Source organism: Anopheles moucheti, chromosome 2 (genome assembly GCF_943734755.1).
Source record: "Anopheles moucheti chromosome 2, idAnoMoucSN_F20_07, whole genome shotgun sequence".
In the NCBI taxonomy this organism is placed as follows: Eukaryota; Metazoa; Arthropoda; class Insecta; order Diptera; family Culicidae; genus Anopheles; species Anopheles moucheti.
In genome coordinates, this window is record NC_069140.1 from 24,247,964 (window position 1) to 24,266,962 (window position 18,999).

At 44.9% G+C, this 18,999-nt stretch overlaps 1 protein-coding gene across 1 annotated transcript; it reads right to left on the reverse strand.

Moving 5' to 3' along the window:
* Window positions 1–928: 928 nt before the first annotated feature.
* Window positions 929–18,081, reverse strand: LOC128310784 (organic cation transporter protein). The gene is made up of 7 exons (XM_053047502.1): window positions 17,291–18,081; window positions 6,306–6,714; window positions 3,200–3,780; window positions 2,926–3,100; window positions 2,181–2,326; window positions 1,851–2,053; window positions 929–1,762 (listed from the first exon to the last, which is right to left on the reverse strand). The coding sequence occupies exons 1-7, from the start codon at window positions 17,753–17,755 to the stop codon at window positions 1,672–1,674; spliced, it is 2,070 nt and encodes a 689-aa protein (XP_052903462.1). The 5' UTR covers window positions 17,756–18,081; the 3' UTR covers window positions 929–1,671.
* Between the last annotated feature and the right edge of the window lie 918 nt (window positions 18,082–18,999).

Consider the following 18,999-nt stretch of genomic DNA (forward strand, 5'->3'; position numbering starts at 1 on the left):
GTGCTGGTATTTAAATCGCGGGAAATAGTTTAAAGACGCACTTGCAGGTTCATTATTGCGCAAAAGTTTAAACCGCAGACAGAAACGCCTTATGCTGTTGGACGATCGCTCGATTGCACACGGGCACAGTGAGTTCGGGCCCGATCGGTGGCCGGAAGGGTGTCGTTGCCTCGTTGCAATGCGTTGGTGCATGCGCTCTCGTCTAAAGCCGACTAAAACGAATGAACCAAACCATACGCAACGTGCAATTCTTGCCCTGGTGTTTAACGTCTTATGGGTGTGTGTAAATAATGCAGGATTAATGTTGGTGTTGTGCTGTGTGTGGCGAAGAATATGGGCGAGTACGGTAGGCGGAGGAGGACGATATGGCGCGTTTCAGTTTGGCGGTAAAACCATTGGAGGTCGAACTGAATTCTGGAGCAAGGTGCGATCTAAGATGTCTCACTGTATCTCTCCCCAAACCCCAGTCATCCGAATACTACTCAGACCTGGCAATATTCATTCACCTCATTCCTAATCGAGTGAGGGTAATTCAGCTTCACTTGCTGATTTATTCACCTTAATAAGCTTAAAATTTAGAACTATGAAAAGAGCGAGTTTAGACAATTTCATATTCAATTTTAAAGCTTCAATTGTATTAATAAAGAATCAGATGGGAATAGACATGGGGAACACATGGGGGAGTAATATCTCGTCAGGTGCCATAGGATTTGGTCTAATTGATCAATGATCGTAGATCGAATTTCATGCGATATAGGTTTCAAACCCTTTTCTGCAAACATTTAAGATATCATACTTACTTACCCAATAACTTTCTAATATGAATATAGTGGATTAATTTTGAAAAATTAAAACATTGTTTTTTAAACACCAAAGAAGTTCCTTTAGATGTCTAGAGAGAATGCCAATAATCAAGTTTATTGCTGATTGTTGGTGTGTATGGTTTGTTGCATTATTATTTCGCCCTTATTCTAACTACTCTGCCGTATAGTTAAATTGTGTTGACATTTTTACTCTATTTTCACTACACTAACAATACTTAATACTTGCTGCATATAGATGTCCATTGCATCCCACATATCTTACTAAAATCATCAATACATCTCCTCATGAAATCGTGCATTCATCCGTCGTAAAATGTGTGCCTCATTGCATGAAGGTAACAGTAGTGGTTTGTAGCCTTTATTATCACATGTTGTTTCTATCGTTCTCGTTCGTCGGCGCTTTGCGATCCTGTATGTTCCCATTTGGTGCTCGTGTGCCTACTTTAGGCTGCTTCCTGGCTGGATAAACATCTTTCATCCGCTGCTTACTTTATTTGTACACCAGTATCCTGACCCGTTCGAAATACTGTCATGAAAATAATGCTGAATGCTAGCACGCTAACTAATCTTAGCTATTGGTTAATATCAAAGCATTTTAACCTAATGCCACAGTTGATGCATTTAAATACTAGCTTTAAACTCTGTGATGAAGTAGTACGCATGGTTCCTATTTGCCGGCTAGCCTGATGAATCTACTCGCTAGCTGCATTAGGAAGATTATACCTATTTTATCCCAAACCGCATCTTATTCGATATATTCCATTATTAACTATAGTTGTGCACTTTAACCGCAGAAAAGAAAAACAAAGAGAGAGAGAGAGCTAATATAATTGGCTTCTATAAATCTTTACAGGAATATGCTTTCGTTTTGTGCAAATCCTATGTTGCTGATTCCGGCCGGTTCTTCAGTGTCGTACAGATACTGCGAGCCAGCGCGCCTGCAAGTAGACAACCAGCATAACACATTGGGAAGCGTTACAAAAAGGAGCGTTACGAGCGTTAGCATTTACCACGCGTTCTGCTTACCGTTTTGAATTGTCAGCTTCCATCGCAGCGTGCTGTTTTCCGTTAGCGATGGCGGTTGTGTTCCGATAAACCGTGGCTTGTTTCGCCTGCTTCCGTTGGCGATACTTTTGGCTCAGTTTGTCCTTCAGGATAGCGAGCGAAAGGGCCCCGATAATACTGAACACGCCCATGATCGTCATCGGTAGGTACTGATCAATGTGCTCCTGTGATGGAATGCGAGAACAAAAAGCTTAGAATTCTCTACAAAACTAGCGATAAAGTCTCCAAAAAGGGATGAAGTTTGCTCGTCGACGACATTGCACAAACAAACGTGCTGAATGAAACACTCACCAGCAGCCAAAGGTACGGTACAATGATAAGCGCCACGCCGGCAGCAAAATTTCCCACCCCAACACCAAGGTTGCGCATGGTGGTCGGGTACTGGTACGCGGTAAACGTCGGTATGATGGCATTACATGCTCCAACACAGCACTTGACTGCAGGGAGCGGGTCGGAATCAGGGGTGTAGCAGTCGCGATGGAACGAAATAAAGAAGCAGAAAGCGAGTAAAGTGAGTGTGGGGTTTAGCTGACGAAGTGAAGTCACATTAGAAAAGCCGACAACGTCCGCTTTCTATCCGACGTTGACGTGAGAAATTGATAACACTTGAATAAATCTGTGCGTTGTCGGACGGCACTCATCGTTGAGTACGGCCCGGTGGAGAACATCAGTAGGTGGTGTCGCAAGTAACACTAATTGAATAATGTTTTAGTATCAGCGTCGGATGCCTCATGATGCCTGCGGGATGAATGTCGTCGCTTTTGGAGGCGGTGAAACGTTGTCAAATTCGGTTCGGTATGATAAAGGACGCATGCTTGGTGTAAGCTAAATTTAGACAGCGTTGAAGGGCTTGAAGGGCTGAAATTTCATCCTTATTCTTCGCACGTTAGAGCTAAACCACGCTTCCCGCCTGGGTTGCATCCTCGAGGTAATTCTTCTCACGGCATCTCGATTAATTAAGCTGCTCGGGTTGTACTGACGGTGGCAAAATTGGACTGTGCTCCCTCTGTACCGTACACTCGCAAACAACACTCACCGATCATCGCCAGCGTAATTATCAGCCAGAGGTTACCATCCGGCACGAAGTTCATCACGATGCAGGACAATCCAGCGACGACCATGTAGAGGAATAAATTAATCCGTAATCCGAGCTTCAGCACGACCACGATGCTGATACAGATGGCAATCGATTCGACCGAACCGGCAATGACCTGTCAGAGGTAAAAGAAAAACCACCGTGTGCAACATGGCGCCGGTATGTGAGTGGGATTGCTTAATATAACACGGCATTGCGCTTAGCCCACCCGTACCGTGTTCAGATAGATGTCGCCACCAAGATTGCTGAGATGCAGCGTAATGCCAAAGTAGATCAGTATGATGCCGAACCAGACGACGATCATGACGAGCGTGGTGCGGATGTACTTCCGGCGGAATACGTCACCGACCGAGACGGCTGCTTCCGGTTCGCCGCCTGATTCCGTGCCCGATTCCACTATGAGCGCTTTCCGGTAGTTTGCGGGGAGCTGTAGATTGTTGGTGGTAGCGGCTCGCTCCAGCAGCTGGCAGAGCTCATCCAGCCGACCCTTGGCTAGCAGCCAGCGGGGTGATTCTGGACATCGGTACCAGCTGGTGACGAGCAGCAGACCGGGCACCGTGATGGCGAACTGCATCGTGCGCCAGTCACGCGCCACGTATGCGATACCCGCCGCCAGGATGTAGGCCAAGGCCACCGGAAGTATGTTGAGAATGCCGATGATTGTGCGGTACCGGCCGCTCACCAGCTCCACCACCAGCACGAAGCTGACCACCGCGACCGACATCGAGGCGAAACCGATCACTACCCGCAGTCCCATGTACAGCTCGAGCGACGTCACGAATCCGAGCGCGATACCTTCAGTGGGCCGTGGGGATGAGAAAGATAGACAGATGGGGCGATTAGAGGGATGATTGATTTTTACTAATTGTTTCTGTCACTGCGAGGTCCTCGTGTGACGCCGATATATTTGATGGCTGGCTAGTCTTTTGCAGTGCGCATACTAACGAGTTGTAATAATGAACTTGTTGAAGGGAAGGTTTTGAAGTTCGTCGATCGATGGTGGATTGTGGCTGAGGTATCATTGATTATGTAGCACCGTTAGTAGCAGTCTGTTATGGTTTGTTATGCGCGAGAGGTACGTTTTACTTCCTTGTGTCTGTTATTGCCTCTTGAGTACCATAGAGCATTCCGTTGAAGTAATAGCCGTCGCAACACTATCCGTAATTAGTATGAGCTTTACTGAAGTTAATGGCAATTTTTAGTACCAAAGTCACCTCAACTAGATCATGCTAATGAGAATGTTTTGTGGTTGCAAAAGTTATGTCCTTTAAACTTTAAACCTCCTGATCATTCTCATCTAATGTCAAATGGTGTCTATGTGGTGTAATTCGAAGATGCTAATTTCCTGCACACCAACTGAGCTTTTACGATCCAAATAGGAAGGTTACATCATTTCCATTTGTCTGGCGATTGCAGACTTTGGCGTCTTCGTTGAGCTGATAGACGAGAGCCAGCAGTGCCGTTAAAAGGCCATAACTGCACGTACGTATACATGACTAACCGATTAGCTTCGCGCATTACTTCTTGTTGTTTCTGCGAACGTTGGGGTGGCACATGCTTCGGTAAAGGAGTTTGGTTAACGAGAGATTAAATTTATCTACCGTGCGCTGCAGGTGATGTGATTTTGGGTAAAATTGATTTAAGATTGCCAATTATCTCGAGTCCAATCATTGTCACTCCTTCAACCATGGACGAATGGCTAGTACCAACGCTGGAGCAAAATTGTATTGTGAAAATATGGAGTTTTTGTTAAATAATTGTTATCAAGCTCATAAAAATGATTGGTTTTTAGTTTTGTATCAATCTTTTGAAAAAAAATCATTGATAAGAATCTCTAGTGTAGAGTCGTTTGAATCATGAGCAGCGGCGGATCAAACGGTAGGCAGAGTAGGCGGTAGCCTAGGGCCTCGCCGTGTTGGGGGCCCCAAAAAATTTGTGCCGATTGTGCGATTTTTGAAAATTTAACAGCATTTAAATTATGGGCCCCCCTTTAAAAATTACGCCCTGGGCCTCGAAGGGGAAATTGATCCTCCACTGAGCTTGAGTCGACTCTTCATATTGATCGGTCAGTGGGATTGTCTCTTTTCATGCGTTGAAGTCACCCGCGGTGATGCGAAATTAGTGTGGCTGATAGTTCATGAGAATTTTGCACAACCGACGAGGATATTACGCAAAAAAAGGGTTATTAAATAGACTTAGCCCTTTTTTATTTCTAACTTAAAAACACACAATAAAAAACATGCCTTCGCTAGGGCGCGAAATGGGCTCACGAGCCGGCACAACGATCGTATGGACTATGACATAAATAATAGTCATAATACAACCATTAAATACACCGCCATTCTCACGGAATCGTGAAAGCTCGAGCATTCTATGTTCCGAGTTCTGAGAGAATCTTCACTCAAGGTTATTATTAAGAATTTGTCGTGCAATTGGTTGTATTGCTAGTGGACCGCCAACGTAAACCGATCGTGTGCTTGGTAGGAAATTGTTTTCCGCCATCCGCGATGCTACGAGTGAATGAATCATTAAACAAACCGCTTCCACCACAATGTGAACGAAGCGAAGAACAACGATCTACAGTTGATCGTTGTATTTTTTTTTGCATTCCACTCATTTCCTTAGTTGTTGTCCACAGTAAGTAGCTGTTCCATATGGAGTACACTTACATTTTACCGAATTTGCATCCTGTTTAAGCTCGTGTTTGTAATGATTTGCAATTAAGCTATCTACTCACGTAAAGGGTGAATTAAAATTCAATTACTTAAACAAACAAACACCAATCGGGAAATTTTGATAATGGAAACCAAATTGTACCTTTACGCTCGGATTGATTGTGGCCACATTTGTGACACGCAAAGAGGTTTATTATTACCAGAAATAGACGATCTGCGATCGCGTAGGGCTGGGTGGGCAATAGACCATTTGCGGCATGGCCGATTTGTGCCATGTGCTATCAAGGGAAGAGTTCGTCATAGTGCGGCGTAGCTAACAAGTTGAATGTTCCGGAAGGCACGCCACTAGCGCCCACAACCCGTGTACAATTACGACGAAAATTGAGCGTGTAATTGGTTGCATGGCATGCAAAACAATAGCACGCCATTCGATGGCAGGCACGTACAGAGCTGATACCAAATTATAAGTGACTTTCAGTGGGATTCATCTAATAACATTCGCTTATTTTTTGGGTTCTACAAATTCTATCGTAGTTGATGCCTGACTTTCACACATATTTTCGGCGATGCGATCTTTTCAAAAATGTTAAAACGAAGTGCTCGTTCGTCATAATTGTTTATAAAGTGACTGTTTAAATGTCCTACCTGTAACACCCTGTATCAGTGCGAATCCCATCAGCGTGTGCCTTCGGCCGAACTGGTCCGAAATCCATCCACTGCCAACACTGCCGAGCGCAGCCCCAGCCAGAAAGCACATCTCCACGATGCTCATCAGATGGCCGCGGTCGCAGACGAGCCCAAACTCGGCGATGATCGTTTGCCCGTAGATCGTATCATCGTACTCGTACGCACTGCATCCAATGCGCTCATCATCGCTTCCATTCGCCGCACCATGGAAGTACTCGAGAATGCTGTCCACCGTCAGATGTTCGTACGGTGCCGCCCGTACACTGCACTGGTTGCCGGTGGTCGTTTGCGTGAGGTTGCGCCACAGCTCCAGCGGCACGGAAGTTAAATGTGCCGGCCGAGCACACCAAAAGTCTCGGGCAGCCGCCTAGCCGGGGATGAAGAAAATGGAGAAAACAGCTCTTTAGTTAGGCGATCACACGTGTAACAGCTAAGAAATATTTGCCTAAATTGAATAATACTGTTCAATTTAGATGTCTTACATGCTAGAAGGTAGTTAAATACTGCAGTAATCGCTCACCAGGGCTATAAATAAAACATGCTTATTGACACCAAATAATCACGATAATTACCAACAGCTAGGCAAACCCTCATTAATAGTGAATGCCGTTAGCGCCATCATTAGATCTGGCTGATAGTTAACGTACTGAGCCCCCAGTAAGAGTGCAATTCATCATACCAAGTCGACGTCGCCGGGTGTATGGTGTGCCATTGTATTGTGCGTGACATCGAGAGTGTTTGAGTTAACGTCTAAGTAAACCCAGGTCAGGTTGGTATGGATACGAAAATTATGCTAATTCTCTTCTTGCTTCACCCCTTACTCTACTTTTCATCTCCAATAGAGTTCGCAAGTTTAGATAAATAATAAAAACACCTGCTCAACAATGTGACCTGGTACCCCTGGTGTAATCATACAGCTGTGCCATTGTAGATCGTTGTGCATTAAGCACCAAGCATTTAATTTTCCATACTTTCACATCCAAGAAACCATCCCCCACAAGGGCATCATCCGATCTGTCTGTAAGTGGATCGCTGTGACTTTTCTGCATCCAGCACATGTCTAACCTTCCCATTCGACATCACTTTACGAGCGTGCTGCAGATAAGCAATCTTTTATCGAACGCAACGGCAATAAACATCAATGGTACGCATCCACCGCACATTAACATTCGACACTGCGCAGTACCGATGTGATTAAGCGCAAGCGCAACCCCTATTCACGTTCCACGCGTCTCTTTTGCGCAAGGTCACGGTCTGTAGCATGTACCGAGGTGCCGAGCGAGCCACCCGCAGCTTCCATACCACTGCATGTCCTTTGCTGTGCATGGGCACGCGCGCCCGGAGCGGTTCTGCGCATACAAGCACAATTTGTGCGCTATCGATGCGAACCCATTCTAGACACCTTACACGATCGACGCCAACTTTAACAGGTTAATGTGTTGATTTAATTTCACGCAAAGAACTCAATTATCCCGTCGGCCATCTTGGCCATCACCGTGACCGTGGCGATGAAAGAAAATACTACAATGTCGGCGAAGCTAGTCGAATGGCAAAACCGGTGTGATTATCTACTGCCGTCTGTGTTTGATGTCCTGTGCAATAGATTAAATATGAGCTAGCGATTTAAAATCTAGCAGGCTGTGGATGTGATACTGTCAAACGATCCAAGGTAACCAAACGGGCCACTTTGATACAGTTTTTGACATCTGTTTGGTCTGAATTCATATCTTCCAGTGTGTGGTGGTTAGTGAAATCACTTCCTGGTCGGTTGTTACCGATCCAAACTGATTGATTGTTTCCGTGCGCTGTAAGATAACTTACAAGTAAAATAAATAGGCAGATCTGATTTATGAGATAGCCGCACCAATTTAATTTTAATCAGGAAAAGCAAAAGCGATCCCACGCTGACCAGCATCGAAGAGGATCGCCCCGGATCGAATAGGTACATTACATGTGTTTAGTTTAATCACAAAACTTTAAACCAACGCCGTCGTTCAGTTAGGAACCCTATTACATTCGTGCGCCCGACGTCCTTGGCGTCCTTGGTGACTTGGGTGGCGTGGAGCAATGGGCGGGCAGGAAACAACAGTACGACGCGACCGTGCCTATTCGTTGGCGCGGGTTTCGATTTCCTGATTCGCCAAAGTGATACTGGCGACGCGCCGGCCTTACGGGGGTCTGTGCTGCACAATTAATCCAACCATCGCCGTACGGTTAATCACTAAACGGGGTTGCCATGGGTGCGAAACCTTTGATTGATGGGCGCGTGAGAGTGCATGAAGAGCCGTGTGCCTTCCGTCGGTGGATTAATTTGATTCATTGTAGACCATTTTTTCCCCGCTCTACCACGTGGACACATTGTGTTTGGGAACTCCTTTTAAAAGTCATGGCATCTAACATAAACAGGAGCGGCAGACTGGGAGCGCCATAAAATTACTGTTGTTTTCCTATATGATACGTTCATTTCATTCATTCGTTCATACATTTACGATTCCTGATTAGTCCAACACCTTCTAAGAGTTTTCGCCCAAGGTACAGTTTCCATTCGGTTTACTTTTTCGTAAACAATTTTCTTCGAAATTTCGAAATATCTAAGAAACCTGTTTCGCTCACGTTGATGTTTTAGGCGATGAAAAAAAATTAACGGTTGATTTCTGTGGTGAGCTTCTACTTACCGAACTTTTTCAACAATTGATCATGTTTTATAGCATTCATTGATCCATTAGGTGCAGGGCCACGAGAGTTGACAAAATGCTGATAAATTTGTCCCATGACCAAATCAGCTGGTCAACTGTGAAAACCACTATACCGTTACCGGGCACACAATTGTTTTCGGATTACCGAAACCAGGTGAGCATTTTTTTTTTAAGAAATGACACCTGCAGCGTGGAATATATTTGTCCATCACTATTGCATTGCATACTATCAAACCCGTGAGAGCGATCGCTAGTGTAAGGAAGATGGATGAAACGGAAAGCATCCTTCATCTCGCTCAAACTTTCCATCGGCTGGTACGAAATTCCTTTCAAAACCAGCTGTTTTCAGATTTCCGATACCAGGAGAGCATCCACGGAAGAGCACTTAGTACAGCAATTTTGCTCAAAAACCGCCGAAAGGTATGCAATGTTTAAACACTAACTTTCCCGTTGGTCGTGAAAAATTTCTTCGAAAACTACCAGTTTCCGAGTTTATAGTACCAGGAGAGCATCCACGGAAGAGGTAGCACCTGGTAATTTTGCCCGTCTAAAGTTATGCAATGTTTATACACTAACTTTCCATACAAACCAGCTGTTTTCAGATTTCCGATACCAGGAGAGCATGTTGTTCAAGAGGTAACACCTGGTACCAGCCGAGTACCAGGATGTTGCACAACACATGTTGCACAACACAAGTTGCGCAACATATGTTGCACACCATCTGACATGCAACATATGTCGCGCAACATATGTTGCGCAACATCTGGCATGCAACATCTTACATGCAACAACTTGGGATTGCAACTACCGGGAAGCGCGTGATTTCTGATTGCTCGGCTGGTACCAGGTGTTACCTCTTGAACAACATGCTCTCCTGGTATCGGAAATCTCAAACAGCTGGTTTTGAATGGAAAGTTAGTGTATAAACATTGCATACCTTACGGCGCAGTACCAGGAGTTACCTCTTCCATGGATGCTCTCCTGGTACTATACATTCGGAAACTGGTAGTTTTCGAAGAAATTTTTCACGACCAACGGGAAAGTTAGTGTTTAAACATTGCATAACTTTCGGCGGTTTTTGAGTAAAATTGCTGCAAAATTTTAATCGACTAACGGGAAAATTAGTGTTTAATTATTGCATACCTTTCGGCGGTTTTCGATCAAAAGGTGCTACCTCTTCCGTGGATGCTTTCCTGGTATCGGAAATCTGAAAACAGCTGGTTTTGAATGGAATTTCGTACCAGCCGATGGAAAGTTTGAGCGAGATGAAGGATGCTTTCCGTTTCATCCATCTTCCTTACACTAGCGATCGCTCTCACGGGTTTGATAGTATGCAATGCAATAGGGATGGGCAAATTTATTCCACACTACTGGTGTCGCCTCTTGAAAAACATGCTCTCCTGGTTTCGGAAATCCGAAAACAATTGTGTTGTTCATCTAATGTTGTTCATCAACATGAGCGAAACAGGTTTCCAAGGAAACCAAAATGCTATCCGGACCAGTCCCCCGTCTATCCCGCTACGTGGTAAAATAAGTCTAGTACGCCAGAAATGGCAGGCATGACCTAGTAGGTCGTTACGCCTACGTTACATGTTTACTTCAGTGTTTTTTCCGATTGCTGGTGTTTTTTTTTCTCGGCCTTGGTAGTTCAGTTTAAAGTTTGCGAACATTTAGTGCGTTCACAGAGATCTAATGAACTTATCGTTTATAAAGTGTTTAAGTATGTCAGTATAAAGCGGGATACGAATTAAAACAGAAGAAGGAAGTAAATCAAATTTGTATTCCTTAACATTAGTATCGTTAATTTTCCTCGTACTAATAGCAAGAAATGCAAATAATTGACCTCCTCGGAGTATATCCATAGAATTATTAACCAAACAGAAATACCGTCTACCGATAGAAACAGTCCCGAGCCGATAGCATCGAATGGGGCAAATGTGCGTTACGGGTCATAAAACAGTTAATTGCGCTGCGACTGGAAGCGAAGAAAAAAGCAACAGTGACCATTTATTATGCCTACCGTAATGGTTTTGGCTTTGCAATGAGTCTACATTTAATGAATATTGATATGTTCTAACGCATAGGAAGTCATCGCGCGATGGACGACGGCAAGCAGGGTAATGGAACACGATCCGGAAGGATTGCAGATCAGCTTTTGTATTGCACTGTACCTGGCATGCTATTAGAAGCTCTAGCGAGTTGCTGTCGATTGAGACATTGAAATACCGGCAGGAAGTTGCATCAGTTGGTGGAAAATGCGACGCAGGTCTGGTTTTCGAACCTACGTTATGGTCGGCTTACGCGTAAGGCGGGGTGGTCTCTCGGTCCGTTAGAACGCCCCTAGTCGGTGCAAATTGACGCGACATTTCCCTTGCGCCAATGAGTTTATCGAGCAAACGATCGAGAGTTTCTGCCATTACCCTGCCACCCGGCAGAAAGCGTCCTTACCCAAGGGATCAATCATACGCAATGCCTGAAGCACCGGTCATTAGCAACATGGCGTGTGGTATGTTTCGACTCGTTGGAGTGCTTTTGCATGTTAGATCTGCACCAAATGCAAGTGTCCACAAACAGCAAGTGAAAAGGTCACCACTAAATCCGTTCACCCCCGGGCAACGTGCGCAATTGTTTCTTGTAAGAGTTCTTGGTTGCGTTACGGTACCGGTTCCGGTGCCGAGTGACGATTCGCTGCTCGTGAAGAGGTCTACCGATGGGATTGAACTTTTCAATGTTACGCACCGGCACTACAACCACCAGGGTCACTCGAAAGCGGTACCCGTCCGGTCCCGTTTACGCAGTACCGAAAGGGATTCGTGTCGGTCTTTGACTTGAGGTGTCCGCAGACTAGATTGGGTGACGCACCGCCGGCGCGTGTCGTCTGTGAGCGGTGAGAACGATAACCGGCGCGTTGTTGTACGACTTGGGGCTCTCGCGGAGGTCAACCGGTTTGAGTGGCGCGCTGCCGGTGCCGAATGCTGGAAGGATGCAGGAAGCTGTTCGACTGACTTCGATTCGCTAAATCGGAACTAAAGCGAAAGGAAATCCCGTAAATCGATGCGATGACGAGTGTGGGATTGTTTTTATTGTCGTTTATGTTAGTTCGTTGTGTTTCGGTAAAGATAGCATCTTTTGATTAATTTGTGTTTTATCTTTAAAATTAAAATAAATTTGCTTTAAAATGATATTGAGTAGAAAAAAATCCTATTATCTCAGAATATATTTATTAAGCACTTGTGCGATGTATGCAACATTTTTCATACAGATTAATTTCAATATGAATTTAGTCAGCAATTGATTTACTTTATTTATTTTGCTTTACAAAATATAACAAACAAATGTAATTGTATTACTTTTCGCCCGTTAGGCTAACAAGATCGCAGGGAAAAGAGTTCGATCACCCAAAGGAACCAGAGTTACCCACCCGAGTAGCGATGAACGCGCACCAGAAGTCAAGGTCTAGGTCGTTTTGACCTGCTAGTATATTTATAGTTATCCGTTTTATCTCTACACTATATAAAAAAGCAATCGAAAAGAAAAGCAACGCCACAAACGAATGGTCGTAGAGAAAATGTCCAAGGACTTGCACGTGCTATCCAGCAAAACGGAACGGGAACCGGTCATTGATCGAGTTTTCATTCATCCTTGACGCTTTTCATCACCTCAAATCAGAGGCAGCAGAGCCGATTAAGAAGTACAATTCTAAAAGAAAAAGAATCTTACAAAAATTCTCCGTTCATTCGCGTCATTTTGTGTACTGCAGCTCAGGAGGACGAATGCAATTGCAAGCATAATTTTCCTATTACAGAATGCTACAACATTTATCACCGACAAACAAGCAAAGGACAAAAAAGAGCAAACCACAGCGAGTGAACCTGACGCGTGCCACGTTCGCTGCTGTTGCTCTTCCGGTTTGTGGGTTCGTGTCTGCGAGCGAATGGTGTAGAAGTAGAACAAATTTATAACAGCGTATAAATAATGCATTTGCTTGGCGGTGCGAAACCTTGTAGATACTACCGAAAAAAAAAATAAGAATGCATTTATGAGCAGAACAAAAATGGTGCAGGTACGAAATCAATCAACCTTCGTGTGTTAACTTTGATATTGATGATGTTGCACACGAAGCGTAGCGCAGAGACGCCCTGGCGCTTTCGTTGTACAAATTTACATTCAAATCACTGCATTTAATCATGTCAAATGTAACGAACTGGATGGCTTGCGTCATCCAGTTCGCGGTTACGGTCGTAAAGACTTCCACTAGTGGTTTAGTAAATCATGCAATCCGAACTGGATGTAGAGGTTGAAATTCAGTGGCTCTTTTTGTGAGGTCTTGCGCCAGAGGCGGTTCCGTCCCAGTGCCGGTAGAATGCTGTCGAAATGGAAAGTAAGCTTGGGAGTATATTTAAATGGTAATCGAAACAGGTCTTTGCTGTACAATATATCGGCCACTCGTAATTGACGAAAGGAGGTGTTGTCTATTGGAATAAAATAGCAATTAATCTTTCGCATTAGATCGCCATCCACGTGTTGCGTAAACTGGCTATCGAGTTCCCACGATTTTTTCTAAAGTGAATAACACACTGCATGTTGTGGGTTTTTGCTTAAAATATTCCTTCGATTGTGTACTTTATCGTAAACTTTACCCAAATTTCTTGAGACACTCTGTTACTTGACACTTCAAGTGTGAATATCACAAAACCATGCTCTAAAAGTTGATAGACATTATAATTTATAACTTAATTCCTATCGAAATACGGTTTAATTGTTTTATTGTTACGTAGCTGATTTTGTTTAGGTCCTTTAAAGCCTCCAAAATTTCTATTCGAAACGTTGCATAGTTTCCATTTATCAACATAATCAACAAATCCTACGTATGTTAGGGTGATAAGGAATTTATTGAAATGATTAAAAACGTTTCTGAGTATTGTTTTATTGCGTTATTGTTGCGAGTATTATTTGTCAAGTGGCAAAATCAGCTTGTCAACTGTGAAAAACCAATATAACGTTGCCGCAATTGTACTCTTTGACAAAGTAAATTGACAAGTATATCCACATGATCAAAGCAGCTTTCGACAGTTGTTACCAAAAAATAACTGATTTTATATTTTTATTTTTTATGTAAATATGAAGAGATTTGAGGAATAATGATAAAATATAAGTTATAGTTCATTCAAAAATCAAGCGTATGTACTTTTTTTTAAATTTATTCAGGGACGGCCAGGCCGTATTGCTAAGCGTATGTACTTTAAATGCAAAATAAAATATAGTTTTCCGATAAAAAATAATATGACCATAATGTCTTAATTAGCAAGCGGTGCAAAATTTTTGCAGGATTTTGTCAACTTTCTGTCGTGGATTTTCTACAAAATAAAATTTGACAAAAGTTCCGTTTTGACAAATTTGTCAGCATTTTGTCAGCTCTCGGTGCCCTGCACCTAATGGTTTAATTACACAATCTAGCATCACACGCCGTCGCGCAACCTGTTGATGTCACACACGACTAATGTCAGCGCACCGAAAAGCCCTTGTACGAAACCGTACGCCGGCACGTAATGGCGAAAGTGAATCGATTTTATAGTGGCCATTTGCCGCCGTTGATCGACCAGCAAACCAAACAACAACGCACAATTGCACCGAATGCATCAAAGCATAACTCAAAACACTCCGTTCCGTACCGTAGTAGTTAGGCGAAATGCTAAACCGAACCCATTCGCACCAGCCGCAAGAATAGTGCTGCACCGAATTATGCTGCAAAGTCAATGGCCGCGGTGGTTTCGGTGCGGTTTTTCGACGGACGGGTGATGGAGCGAGCCGTTTTATGGTTGATCGGAAACGACAGGTTTCCCGCTTTCTTACCACCGGCAACAACGTTCAAGGTTTCGGCGGTGGCGAAACGCACCCCGTTGGACATTAATTTATTCCCAGCACTGGTCGGACGGTGCATGTCTTTGCTGCAGCGACACACGCAAGCACGACACTGTATGGACGATGTAAAACGTATGTTTAATCACTGTTTTACGTTTCCAAACTGCTTTGGAGTGTCGTTCTGGTGGAAATATTTATTTAAGACTCATTCAGGACTTATGATGTGCTGTTTAAGCTCAGTAGTTGTTTCAAAACGTCTCTCTTTGTGGATCTCAGGCTTTCGTCGATTATCATTGTATTCGATTATTAATCGATTTATCGACGAAATGATACTAATAGTAAAAGGCCAAAGTGCTCAATCGTCAAATTCATTCAAAACGACTGTTCGACTGTTCTTTGTGACAAAATATCGCCCCAAAAAGCATGATCGATGGTGTGGGATTAGAAGGAAAGGAAAATTAGTTAGGGCTGGTTTTGTTCAAGGTTGTAGCAACCTTGACACGATTATCATTAGACACAAATGTTGGCCGTAACCTACAATTCGCTAAACTCCCCAAATGCCGCCCAAACGAGATTGGAACAATCGTTTAACACGCGCCTTTCTGCCATTACCGCGAAGGAATGCGACTCCAGAGGCATAACACTGTCGCCTACCTGCTAAAGGGCGTCATCACCCACAAACCCACGAGTCAAAGGAACAAACAAAAAAAATCCACCATAACTCAGCGTGCAATTCCTCTTACTCACCCCGGGCGCACCAAAAGAGCATTGAATGACATTGACCTAGCGTGCGGAAACCCCCGTTTATGGATGTTGCTTCTTTGCTCTCGAAAAAGTGGCAAATCGAGAAACAGGTTTGTTTGGCGGTTTATTTGTTTGCCGAATCGTTTGGACTCCTCTTCCCCAGCTGGCGTGTCCCATTGACCAAGGTCGATGGCGTACGGGTTCAGCAGTGAGGTTTGGTGTCCGAAAGCCGAAAGTGAAAGGTGTCCATATTGAGCGATTTGTCAAACAAAACGTGTGGTTGCGATGTGGAATCTTTCGCATTGGAGTTGTACGGCATGCCCAAAACAATGCGAATAGCGATCCAATAAAAAAGCACTCTTCGTGCAGAGCTACCCTTAATTCCAACTTTCCAATCGACAGATCGATTACACAAAGGCATGATCCACTGCTAACGGTAGCGTAAGTGGATAGCGTCAGGGAAACCATCCAATGCAGTGATGCGATGCTCGGCCTTATCACATTACCGGTAGAAGAAGCGAAAAGCCAAGTGGCAATTTGCAGATGCTATCCAACACCAGCCATCGTCCCGGGGAAAAAAACCACGTTTGGCACGCGAGGAAGTTCGGTCGAGTGAACGCAGCAGACGGTTGTGCCGTATCGCGCCGGAAATGAATCGCGAATCAGGGCCCTTGCGAATCCAATCAAGGCGCGCTTCATCGCCGATGGACGAGCGTGAACTTGATACCGTCTTCCGTATTCAATCAGCTGCCTTTTAATGCGTGCCCCATTCCGAGGAAGTACCGAAGGGACTGGGGATTCGGCACGTGTCCTGTGTATGCACTCGAACCAGATTGTTTAATATTAGCCCAGCTGGTGTTACATGAGCTGAACTTTGGTGTGTAAAAGTAATAAGAACGCGCCAGAAGTTCATACTCCTCCCCCCCCTGCTAGAGGACACTTGACAGTCAGGCGAAATCCACAAAAGTTATTGCATTGATGATACATCCATGAAATTCCAATCATACCAATAGGTAATGGAGATCATCAAACTCACCTCCGACTAAAGGACGCCGCAGACGGCCTGTCTGAATGTCGGAGTAATACGAAAGCCCACCGAAAAAGGAGGACAAGAGGGACTCCAAAATAACCGATATTCCTACCGAGTTCACCCGGGATAAGGTGCATCGCAATGGTGAGAGAAGGAAATGTCCCACCCTTATTTGTGAACTACTAGATATTAAGCGTAGTCTATAAGATATACGGCCTGGCCGTTCTTCCGTTAAATAAAAAAAAAAAAAATAGGTAATGGAGTTGATCGATGGGTTAGGTTTTATTGTTATAATTAACATGCAAGCTGTGAGGCGACCGAAGACGTTTTCACGTAGGACATCCAAAAGTTAACATCCATAAAGCTGTTGCCGTTTCCGAAGACATTTTGTCTGTGGCTTGGATTCCAAACCGTACCGTAACTGGTTACACCAATTTGCCTTCAAACGGAGCTATCTAAATCCCTGAAATTACTGAAGGGTAACTACCTATTGTTGATAGCTTCCTTCAGCTGGAGCTTTTTAGATCTCTCCGGAGATCTTTCAATATATGTATAGAGCATCAGATAGACAAACTTGTACGCAGTGGCCGTTACAACCACACGACACTCACCTGAAACACCAGACAGAAGATGTGAAACGTGGTCGGTATCTGGAACAGACACAGTAAGAACGTCCACCCAAACTGCCACCGACCGTAGTGACCGATGTACTCCGATATTATATCACTGTCCTCGTCGTTCGCGGACACACTGAGATTGCTGCTGTTATCGCTGTTATCATCGAAGGGCGGATCGAGCATCTTACCGTCGGGAACGGTAACGCTGCGACCAACCTTCACACCACTATCTGGCGGCTGGTAAATATTGACCGTCCCGAAGTCAACGATTGTCTTCGGTGGTCGCTGCAGTATCGAGACCAGGGTAGAACTTGGCGCGATGGGTTCGGTACTACCCGGGAATGCCACCTCCACACGCGGCACAGTGATCGTGTAGATGCCGGTCGTGTCCATGCCGGCCGAATCGTCACCCAACTTTTCCTGGCTATTCATTTTCTGCACGTAATAGTGTCGCTTCATTCTACGCTAACACGCGGAGCACCCAAAACACACTTTGTGTAGAATTTGTTACATTGACACGCGAATAACACGCACCTGATTTCGCAACGCACTGCACCACTATGTGTGATTGTAAATTTGGTAAAGCTTCCAGATCGCACCATCCACCTGCACGTACACCGCTCCGTTTCCCAAGCACGGTACGCGACACTCTGTGTACCGTCCCGAAGGTTTAACCGTTGTTTGCGCTGATCGTAACGTCTGGTACGGTACGCGTTCACGAGACGAATAACCGGCCGTGTCGTGTTCTAGCTGGAAGGAAGCGTTACTAAACACTGAACAGATCGTGCGCGTGGACGCAAAGTTAAATAGACTATCGGACGTCGTCCGGCACGTCGTGGGTCCGATCTACAACACGTACAAAGGAACTTGCGGTTCCCGTTCGCCCCCCCCACTCCACACTCCGCCGATCTAGCCGCGATCGGGTGTGCACTGTTCTTCCCGCGCATGAAGCTGCCGAGCTCGTCGACATCGTTGACATTCCATTGCCGATCGGTGCTGCTGGTGGTGCTTCTGGTCGAACGCCACGTTACAAGTCGACCGCACTCCGACCCGGCAACTTACCACTTTCGCATAGATCCCTCGATCGGGTGAGCGTGCGGGCCAATGCGGTCCGCGCCGAGTTGTTTAGAAAGAACGCTCAAAGCAAAGGCGGCGATCAGATGGTAGTAATGAGAAATGTTAACGCTAACACACCAATCCAATTGCCAACGGGCAATCTATCACTTACTTGCAAAGTGGTGTCCTAAAAGCGCCTTCCGAGGTGAGTAGTAGCAGGACTACTCGCTCGCAACAGTATTTTTTTTCGTTTCGTTTTTGCTTCACTCCACACAAACTTCCTGCCACCCTTGTCTGTGACAGCCGACTGGCAAACGATTAGTGTTGCTTATTGTTTCTTTTTTTCACTTGCCTGCAGCGTGTGTTCATAAAACAATCAGCACCCCGGTATGTAAGTGAGCCCACAAAAACCTGTGCGTTCTACCGTTACTGGCATGTCTCTGGTCGGGTATGTGCTCTGTGCTGGAGGGGTGAGTGTTCACAGCAGAACGTGATCGAGAAAATGGTCCATTTAAGCGAGCGAGGTGACTCGGATGATGACGGTACACAGTCGGTACCACACACGGCAAGCCGCTACAGCTGCAGGTGGTAGTGTGGTGTGGTGGTGTGCTAATCGAACGTCATCTTATTTAGCCACGATACGCTGC

Excerpts from the sequence above, each read along its gene's own strand:
- LOC128310784 (XM_053047502.1), bottom strand. The coding sequence starts at position 17,755 with ATGAAGCGACACTATTACGTGCAGAAAATGAATAGCCAGGAAAAGTTG. Across the intron at positions 6,715-17,290 it reads TCTTCTGTCTGGTGTTTCAG|GCGGCTGCCCGAGACTTTTG; the intron begins GTGAGTGTCGTG and ends ATCCCCGGCTAG. Across the intron at positions 3,101-3,199 it reads GCGACATCTATCTGAACACG|GTCATTGCCGGTTCGGTCGA; the intron begins GTACGGGTGGGC and ends TACCTCTGACAG.